This window comes from Blennius ocellaris, assembly GCF_963422515.1.
Source record: "Blennius ocellaris genome assembly, chromosome: 20".
Classification (NCBI taxonomy): Eukaryota; Metazoa; Chordata; class Actinopteri; order Blenniiformes; family Blenniidae; genus Blennius; species Blennius ocellaris.
The window spans coordinates 3704911-3715513 of NC_137669.1; the positions used below are offsets into that span (position 1 = coordinate 3704911).

A 10603-nucleotide genomic window follows, 5' to 3' on the forward strand; every position below is an offset into this window, starting at 1 on the left:
TCAATTAACATTTGTTCTGTAATTATTGTGAGGTGGAAACACACCAGAAATATTGTTCCTGGTGAATCGGCCGTCACGGTGGCTGACTTTCAACGATGGTGCGTTTCTAATTGGAGCTCAAATAAAATAAAATGTCGGATCTGGTTTGTTGCACAGGCTTGAAAAATCACATTTCTTGAATATTTGAGTTTGTTTCCATCCTCTCTTTCATTTTAGTCCTTTAAGATGAGACTGAGGGTTCATCATATTTAGATTTCTCCTCTTGCTTTAATGGAAACACCAGGTCAGGAGGTTCTCGGAGGCATACTTCTTCACGGAACACCCCAAAGAGATATCACTGACGTTTCAGGAGGAACTGTAAGTCGAAGACCTTGTTAAAAGGTCATTCTTGATATTTAGTACATCTGCAAGGGTGTGCAGGACCACAAGTTGGGAACTAATTGGGCAGAATGTTATCATCATTTCCAGAATCAACAGACATGGCCAGATAGCTGCAGAAGTGCGAAGCTCCGACTACCTGACCAAGATGCCTCCTTTACCCGTTGAGTGCCTGGACATCGACGGAGACTGGAACAGCCTGCCCATCATTTTTGAGGACAGATATGTTGAATCTCCTCAAACAGGTAAGACAAAACACTTATGTGAAAATAGTTTTTGCTATTCACAGGACATGACTGATTGTCTTAAACCTAAGGTTTTGAACAAGTGGAATTGTCTTTCTCTTTTCAGAATGGGTCTCACATGTGCCAGATGAACAAACCGTCTCAGATCACACAGCCACTCCTGCTAATAGAATTCTTCAAAGCAGTACACCAGCAATACCCGAGGATTCTGTGGACAGTGATGACTGCATGGACCTGCCCACATATGTGTCAATAATGGCCAACCAAAGTAAGACCAAAAGAAAGAGTACCCAGAACACCATCCCTGTTCAAGACAGTGTTGAACTTCCCTTGGCAGCATTAGAAAACCTAAAGGAACCTGCAGAAGTAGCAGAAGTCGGTGTGTCAGCCCACGGTACATCCTCAAACCACAATCCCCTCATTAATTCTGCAAACAGCAACCGTGAGTCTCCTGCTCATCATTTAACTGGAACTACTGTCCAACTTTGCAATACCACAAGCAACAGTAACGCAACACCGAGTGAGAACAATGATGAGGAGTCCGACATTGCCATGCCTTTAAACCACTCCCTGGACGATGAAAGTGAGGACGTCCCTCACCTCAGCCTGCCCACTGCCTTCGCGCATCCAGTCTCACCCCCGTTTGCCAGTGATCTCCGAAAAGAGGCAGCTCACCGCGGGGGCCTGGTTGGCTGCAAGATCATGAAGCGCTCGTCCTCCGTTATTTCTGACTCAGGTATTGAGAGTGAGCCCAGCTCGGTGGCGTGGCCCGTGGAGGCCGTGCTACGAGGTCGGCCCCCGCTGGACTTCTCCAGCGAACGGGAAATCCCCCAGCAAATAGTGTGCCAGCGCCCGGTCCACCGGAGCTCTCTGGAAGGTCTGCAGATGGAGAGCAATGGCAGCATTCCCAGTGGCGGCATACAAGCCTCTCTCACCTCCATCAGCTCTCTGCCCTATGAGGACGACCAGCAGCAGAGGCGGCTCAGCAAACTCACCAAGTCGGTGTCGGCACCGCAGATAAGCAGCCCCGAGGACACTGAAGACGACCACGTGCTGGAGACGGACAGGAAGAGCTTAGCGCCATGTCAGGATTCATGTCGGATAAACTGTTCGTCTTTGAACAGCAACCTGGGTTCGGAGAAATCAGAAACATCTCCATTAGAAAAGAGTTCCGCTTCTAATCTGGGCTGTATTCTAAAGGGGAATCTTAGTTCTGAAAAGTCAAACCCTTTACAGCACCTGTCAGAGACACACAGAATCAAGTCAGTGTTAAATGGCATGTCTGAAGTGTTGCTTCTACAAGAGTCTGAGAGCCCTAATGTGAAGCAGAGTGGCGTTATCGGCTGCCTGGGGGAGAACACCAAGCATCAAACACACACCAGTGGAAGAAGCGCCTCAGTGGAGGATGTGCATCTCGTTGAATCGGAATTATCACCCTGCAGCTGTGAAAACAAACCATGTGTGCATGAGAGCGCTGCAGATCATGAGTGTGTTCGCCCTACGGATGAGCGCCAAAGTTTCCATCAGAGCGAACTGTTTGGTGTTGAGGAGCAGGGACGTCTGAATGGTTCCGAGACGCATCCCAAACCGCCACACGGCAGCGCAGCCAAACCGAGGCCAAGTGACCTGGCAGGCTTGACCGTCGGTGACAGAGCACCGACGCTCGACCTCAATGGCACATCCACCGGCAACAAAGAGCCGCTGGACTGCCAATCCAAGCCCTCAAAGATCCCCAACTCTGGGCTGGCTTTCGTGAATAAGAAAATGGTGGAGGTGGTGAACATGTCGGTATCCTGTGCCCCAACCTGTCTGCCATTTTCTTCCGTTTTGAGAGACTCCCCATCGATTAGTGGAATGTCCACTCGCCAGACTACCTCACCCATCACCAACCAGCCGCTGGGCTCCTTCGGCATCATCTCCTCTTCATCGCTCAGTCCGCTCAACATGGACGACGAGACCAACGAACGAATGCTGAAGTGAGTGCTGTTCCTTTTTGTTTTAGTTTTGCAAAGACATTGTTGGCAAGGGACGAAATAATCAATCTATTCTCTCCAACTAAATGTTTTCTCCCTCAAAACAATATTGCCAGTGACATTATCTACATAAACATACACTGGTACTTACGAAAAGCCAGAAAATCTTTGGAAGTTGCATCTCAAGTTATGTTAATAAAATAGAAATCGCATATGTGAGCTGCATAATATTTATGTTATGAGCCAGTTGCCCACTAACAAAGTTTACAGAAACCTCAAAACTTCGAAGAAGAAAGATTTATTCAGTTATCTTTGGCCACGACGGGGAGCTCAAAGACCTTTTCAAAATAACAAAACAGCATGAATGTGCCACGAGTTCTGCCTCATTCATTTTGTTTAATGCGTTCACATTGATTAAAAAGTGAAGGGTATTGTTGAGAGCCTGAACAGATGACAAAGACAGATGGTTGAGGGAATTTGAGGATTTCCTCGGGGATGGAAGAATGTACAGGTGTACTTTAAAATGCGCAGTGCAGAACCATCATGTCAACAGTGGCAGGAGAGTGAAGACAAAAGTGAATTTGAGAATTCCAGTCAGAGAATGAGACAAAAGGTCAAGATTCTAGATTCAAGATTCAAAATACTTTAAGAACAGACAGAAAAATATACCTTCGGTATGAGAGCAGCAGAGGCACACGGGTTTGATTGATGAAGTTTACCAACAATTGAAGTTCAATCAAGTTTTTTCCAATCTTTATTCAAGAGCCAAAGTTATTTGTTGATACCAGCTATTTAGAGAAGATTGGGTTCATTAAAAACCTGCAGACAGGATCTCAATCAAGGTAGTTGCCCAACAGGCTGTTTTTACTTGGCCTGCAATTATGGGATAACATGATTTCAAAAAAAAAGTAAATATGTGAGAAGATGTTATCAACCATTCACATCGACTTTCGATAGCATGTATTATATTAAAAACCTTAAAGAGTGTTATCTCCTTGTCATGAAATCCAATGAGATGGTTTCGGTTTGTGTTTCGTTCAAGTTGGTAATCAGAAAAAGGAATTTTCTCAAGCTTGAGGAACATCACCAGACAAATACCATGAAATAAACTCAGTCAAAGCAGAACCCATGGCAACAGGAAAGTTACGGTCAGCCTGCTTCCTCCATTGACAGCGAGGGCAAAGTGAAGACTGAGGACTGTACTTCTGAACGTCAGCAAAGGAGTAACATATTAATAGTGTTTTGGGGGAATAATACTTTTCCGTAGCCTACACCTCCATCTGTTCCTGAGTGAAGTTTTCCAAGGTTCAACAATCATTTCAGAATTGCCACAAAATCCCAGTTATATTAGTCAACAGTCTCCACTAAAAGAACGAGGCATTTTTGAATAATGTCAAAATATTTCCTTTAATAATCAAACTAACAAGATCTTCAGTTGGACTTGGAAGCTCAGGCATGTTTGGATGTGTTATTTCCGTTCAGGCTGGTGAGGATAATGCTTTTCCTCATCGTGCTGTTAGTAAATCTTGTTTGTAAAAAAAACCCAAAAAAACAAACTTGGGCCCTTGTCCAAAAGAAAAGTTTGCCGAAGTGAGATTACAAGCCGACACACCAAGCACAAGGAAAACAAGGCCAAAGCGCAAGGTTTTGCGGGTAGTGGGAGACAAGCTGTTGACATCTGGCTCGCGAGCAACTTCCGCTCAGAAAAGTCTGGCGTGACAAAATGAGGCACAGGGCAAATTTGAAGCGAGGAAGTCACGATGAGGTGAAACGTCTCCTGAGCGCGTTAAATCACATCAAAGAGCGTGCAGACAAATCCATCACGATTAGCTGGGAGAACAGGAATCGGATTTGCTTCGACTCTGGCGCGGCTACAGTCTGTAACCTGGCGGGATGACAGGGTAGTGGAAGTTTGAGGAGCTCCCTTGCGAGGCTGAGACTTTTGTTGAGAGGCTCAGAAGTGGGCAGTGTGAACTATTTGCTAATCAATTACAGAAATACAAGTTTCCCATTAGGACTTAAGACAAATAGAGAGCGATTCAACGCGATATGTTTTTTGCTGTTTGACAAACATTTCACATAACTTCTGATCGCATCCTCCTTTGAAATCTCTTTTCCACTTTCGCCAGCTTCTACAAAGCCAAAGAGGAGTTGTTCAAAGAACTGAGCTTTCAAGCAAGTTTGTACAGCGACCTTCCTCTGCTGGCCTCAGATCTGCCGTACTTTCCCCCCGAGGAGGACGACGAGGAGTTTGATGACGGAATCCACCTCGTGGTGTGCGTCCATGGCCTGGATGGTGAGGCCTCCTTCCTACGCTACAGTGCATCAGCTATTAATGTGATTCTGTACGTCCATACTGGGCTGCGGATGAAACAAAAGTGGATCTATCATTTGACATTCAACAGAGAGGAAAAAAAACTAAAAAACCTCAAGTGCCCGCAACGGAATTCTTTTCTTAGAGCTGGTAGGAAATCTGAAGTGCATCGCTGAACCAAGGCTGCATTGACGAGCTTTTGATCCTCAGCTGATAGAGGCTCAGTCATTTCAAGTGAAAACACATTGTTTTAGCATTTTTGTTTTTTGAAATGTGCTGCGTTTACACACCGTGTTTCGAAAATGATGTGGCAGAAACCCTGAAAACAATGTAGCTTTGATTTTGGGCTCCTAGTCTGTGCTGTTGGTTGTTATTTGCTCATGGGCACCAACAACAATATGCTATAAACCACACAGACATTTATGGACAGATAACAAAGTTGGATCATTATTGCAGTGACCGTCAACAATAAAACCATTAAGTCCCAGGAGAATATGGGCTGGTTGTCATGACACTCTGGAGCCATTTTTGTCATTGTCCATCTCTGCAGAAGAACTATTTACTTTACATATTGCGCATGAGCAGCATTTCCACCATCAACACGTTGACGGAAAAAAAAATGTTTTTCCCGTTTGCACAGAAATGGAGTTGGAGCAGTTTCAAAAAGTTGTGCTTTCAGCGGTTCCAACCACCGTTTTGCATTTTGAAATGAAAACGTGTAAACAGGCCTTAATATGCCTGCGCAAGATTTCCTCCGATGAAGTTTGACACGACGGTTTAAAAAGATTAGCATCTCTGGCGTGTGCATAAAACCTACAGAGTGTCTTAAACTCGTTGCGGTAGATAAATGGTGCTTATTTTTGGAAAAGGTCATCCGATAGCTAATGTGATGACATTCTGTGCTTCAAGCTGATGACCTATTTACTTACTGTATTTATATTTGATCCCAAGAGTTCTGTATTTATATTGCGAACAAGTTAAAGCAGAGATATCATGCTTTCAGGCAGCTGGTTAAAATATGCCCACAAGAGAATTCAACCTGCCTCGCGAAATGTCACCGCAAAGTGTATCAGTAAGTGTGACATTAACTGCAATTTTTCAATTAGACTAAACTGCTGTCATAACTGAAGACGGAGACCCTGAACTGAACAGTTGGTTGCGACAATGCTTGTATCCCTGAGATTAGTGATGCCGCGGTGAATGCGAGCTCCTCAACAGGCAGTGAAACAGGATTGAAGTCAAACCATGAAGCTAAAATTGTGGGGGGAAAAAATGCTCTCTCCACAATGACGGCACGGGTCTGAAGACAAACTGTTAGAGGAATACAGATTGCACTTTTTCTTCAAGAAACTTCAGGTTTTCCATATTACATTCAATTAAACGTAATTTTTATGGCACCAAATCAGTCATTTCAAAACACTTTAACAGAGAAAAATCAACTATTCCACCTGAGCAGGCATAAGCAACGGGGGGGAAGCCAGATTCAGAGGTGAAGATTTTCTGCAGAACCATATAAGGGAGTTTCTGAAATTCCTTATACAGGATGCGATTGCAATAAAATGGAGAGAAAACTTAAAATTAGTCTTTTCTTACATGTTGTTTTGCTCTTATTTGACTGATTTTACTCAATTGAGATCAAACGAAGGTCAATGTGACTCCTGAAGTGAAATGAGTTTCTACTAAAGGGTCTGACGGGCGTCATCTCCAGGCTGGAAACAACTACTGTGAACAGGCTTGATCAGAAAGTGCCGGTGTGATTCCCTCTCCTCGTCTCTTCAGGTAACAGCGCAGACCTCCGGCTGGTGAAGACCTTCATCGAGCTGGGGCTGCCAGGATCCAGGCTGGACTTCCTCATGTCTGAGAGGAACCAGGTACCTAACGAGTGTTGAAGGCCCTTTTGAGGCGATTCACAGAGCAGCAATGATTCACATCCTTCCTCTCCTGCAGGCCGACACATTCGCAGACTTTGACATGATGACGGACCGGCTGCTGGATGAGATCATCCAGCACATCCAGCTCTACAACCTCACTATAGGCAGGATAAGGTTGGTCCTCCTCAGGAGTGATGGAGTAGAACTTACTGCAGTCAGCAGGTGGCAGCAGAGACTGTGCACTCTTTCAGCACAGCGGCTTAACTTTCAGGAACGAGAGTTTCATGACGAAGTACCGTCTTCAAATGGCACAAAATGGAAGCAAAGCTCTTATCATACAGTGGCAATGAGTTTCTGACTTGCACTTGATGGACTGTGCTGCCTTACGCAGCGCTGGGTTGCCCGGCACCAATCAAATTAAGCTATTAATCTTCCCGTTTAATTGCCCTCAATGTGCCATTTTATTTCTTTGAGAGTTTACGCCCCAAGTTCTTTAAACTCTTTTTATTGCGACATATTCTCTCGAGGGAGGATATCAAAGACAAAATGCAATGGACTGCCTCTACAGCATCTGCTTCCTTCCACATTACCTCTATATTTAGTTTGTTGCAGACAGATGAGTGGGAGCAGCCATGGCGATGAGGGATTTTGGGTAATGTCGCAGCAGTACAGTAATTAAACCAAGTGACAGACAAAGCATCATAAATCTAATATTTCCCACTGATGGGAAACTGCCACGGTACGTCCTCTGTTAGTATCATTATATTGCCATTGCCTTTGAGGATGTTAGCAACCTAGTCAATTTAATGTAATTACCAGCTATTGCAGCAAGATCCTCCAAAATAGCCACTTCCTGGCTTCCAGGGCAGTCCATGATAAGCACAGTGTCACAGGTCAGCAGCGTTGGAGGCACTCGGTGGGTTTTTATTTATTTATTCTCGTTCCGAACCGCCCACTCAAAGCTGCAAGTTTCCCTCTCTGACAACTTGTTTGTCTTCGGCCAACAGCTTCATCGGCCACTCTCTCGGGAACGTCATCATCCGCTCGGTGCTGACGAGGCCGCGCTTCCGCTGCTACCTGCCCAGGCTGCACACCTTCCTGTCGCTGTCGGGGCCCCACCTGGGCACGCTGTACAACAACAGCGCCCTGGTCAGCACAGGTGAGCCCGCCGCCGGAGAGGAAGAGGAGTCATCCATCCTTCTATGCTCTATATCGTCTCATCCAGTACATGGTCTAACTGGGGTCAATCAAAAGTGACTGAGACCCTGTTTACGGGACAACATTTCAAGTGAAAATGCATCGTTTTTGCCTTTATGTTTAGAAAATGATGTCCATTTGATTAAAAAAAAGTCAGAAATGCTCAAAATTGTGTCGCTTTCATGTCGGCCACTGTTCATGTCCTGTTGTTACTCATTGGGATAGTCTGGGATTCGATTCACTTGGGAGGGAGAATTTTCACCCTTTCATTTGGTTCGGTGGCATTCACATTCATTTTAAAGACCGCACCAAACTGCCTAGATAAGGTCATGCAGTTACAACAGCTGCTGGTTTGGGGGCGCCATCGCCTGAAACAAACACTGACCAGAGAGGAAGTGCAGAAGAAACACGGCTCATTGATTGATCCGGGCTAAAAGAGGAAGGCCCCCTGCTTTAGTCCGTGGTGGCTAGGCTTGTTAGCTTGTGGCGAAAGGGTAGCCTCAAACAACCAGGATATAGTCTTCAGACCAATGAGAGTCTTCCTCTTTACTTCTTCTTCACTAGTTCATATCTGTGCAATAATTTCCAACTTTTTTTTACCAACACACATTTATGCTCCTCGTATCTGAAGAACAGCTGTGAACTGTTGAACTGCAATATAACCTTGTACAGTGTGTAACCATGGGCCTTTCTAGAAAAGTCAAAGGGAAGTTTTAGCATGACAATTACGTGCTTGTACTTCAGTGTTTTGCAGTTTCCTTCCTGGAGGCCTGACTGTGTTTGCCATGTCTCGCCCAGGTCTGTGGTTGATGCAGAAACTGAAGAAATCGGGATCCCTGCTCCAGCTCACCTTCAGAGACCACGTCGACCCGCGGAAAACCTTCCTCTACCTCCTGAGTCAGAAACCAGGTGCGTGGAGGAAAGCAGCCGTATGGAGCGCCGTGCTTTACAGACTATTACTTGAAAGACAGACAGTCTGTTCAAATATTCATGAAAATGTTGTCATCTTTTTTTTTTTTTTTTGTCACATTTCTGTGCATGTCAGCTCGCTAACACTCAAACCCCTGCCAGCGAGCAGTGAGAGGCCTCCCCACTGTGTGAGTGGAACAAAGCAGTCGTTTGTCACAGAGCCTTGAAGACGATAAGCCTGAAAACGCTGCATTTCGCTCTCTCTCTCTCTTTCCTTTCTCTCACTCCTCTCGAGCTGTGGCAGGCTGACAAAATGATCCAAACCCTGCCATTGGAAACTCACCAGTGCACTCTCTTAAAAGCACACTGACAGGAGACTAGAGGGGGAAAATAAAAAATAAAAAAAAGCACACAGCTTTATCGTATCAAGCCTGTCATTGTACTTTGTGATTGTGCTTTGCGTTTTACAACCAGTTCACTCCTTTCCTCTGTCTCGGCCTCTCTCACTGCTTCCGTGTCTTCTTACTTTCATTTTGTCTGTGATCTCAGGGCTCCAGTTCTTCAAGAACGTGGTGTTGGTGGCGTCTCCGCAGGACCGCTACGTTCCCTTCCACTCGGCCAGGATAGAGATGTGCAAAACCGCACTCAAAGACAGAACCACAGGTCAGTAGTGAAGATAGGTCACGCAAGAATAAAGACTCCGCAAATTTAGGCTCCGTTTACAAGACAACATCCACAAAGGAAATCAAACCTGCAACCTTCCAACTGGGAGACGACGGCCCTACCAACCGAGCCACAGCCGCTCTGAATTTAAAAATCTCTGTACTTGTGATGCAAGGCTATAACTTACTACAACTGCCTGTGTTTTTGTCCTGAAGGGCCCGTGTACACCGAGATGATCAACAACCTCCTTCAGCCGCTAGTGGAGGCGAAAGAGTGCCGTCTGATCCGCCAGAACGTTTTCCACGCTCTGCCCAACACGGCCAACACGTTGATCGGCCGTGCCGCTCACATCGCCGTCTTGGATTCCGAGCTTTTCCTGGAGAAGTTCTTCCTGGTGGCAGGACTCAACTACTTCAAATAAAAAGGTGCTAAGTACTTTTGACAGGCGCACAAGACGCGTTCTGACTGACGAACTTGGGACGATAAGGTTCTCACCTTCACCTTGTACAGAACATGCAATGTATATACTCGCCGGTGTGTGACACACACACACACACACACACACACACACACACACACACACACACACACACACACACACACACACACACACACACACACACACACGCACACACGTATATCCTGTTTGTTAGGACTGTAAGCAGCCGTTAGTAGAGGAGCCGTGTGTCGTGACTGTTTCTAACTCAGAGGTACGAGTTCGACGTGTAGCCATGCAAAGCAAAACAAAATGTCTCACGTCAGCGAGAGGATTGATTGTAGATGTTTTGTCGGCCTTACAAATAACCTCTCAGCCAGATCACTAACAAGACGCTAAGTGTGGTGTGAAGCATTTACCTACGTTCCCTTTAGAGCTGGTTCCAGTGTCGGTGGGTGATCTAATTCTTTTTTAAGGGGTACTCCGATTATCGTAGTACACTACCCTTAAAAAAAATGAGGCAATAGATGCGAAGCATTTATCCCCTTGATTGTACATGAAGTATTTTGTTGTACAAAATATACGTTCCTTTTTACAGAAATGAATATATTGTTTCA

The 10603-nt window shown here is 45.4% G+C and overlaps 1 protein-coding gene across 1 annotated transcript in view; it reads left to right on the forward strand.

Annotated features, from left to right (window-relative positions):
* The window catches only part of fam135b (family with sequence similarity 135 member B), a gene marked incomplete at both ends in the record, with an annotated part of 49146 nt that extends 39175 nt beyond the window's left edge, over positions 1 to 9971 (forward strand). Inside the window, 10 exons of the mRNA XM_080516234.1 lie at positions 284 to 357; positions 469 to 623; positions 730 to 2599; positions 4726 to 4892; positions 6690 to 6781; positions 6858 to 6955; positions 7789 to 7940; positions 8777 to 8887; positions 9437 to 9550; positions 9766 to 9971. Of these exons, the coding sequence (XP_080372360.1) occupies positions 284 to 357; positions 469 to 623; positions 730 to 2599; positions 4726 to 4892; positions 6690 to 6781; positions 6858 to 6955; positions 7789 to 7940; positions 8777 to 8887; positions 9437 to 9550; positions 9766 to 9971 (3039 nt within the window). The remainder of the gene's footprint in view (positions 1 to 283; positions 358 to 468; positions 624 to 729; positions 2600 to 4725; positions 4893 to 6689; positions 6782 to 6857; positions 6956 to 7788; positions 7941 to 8776; positions 8888 to 9436; positions 9551 to 9765) is intronic.
* Positions 9972 to 10603: the final 632 nt, after the last annotated feature.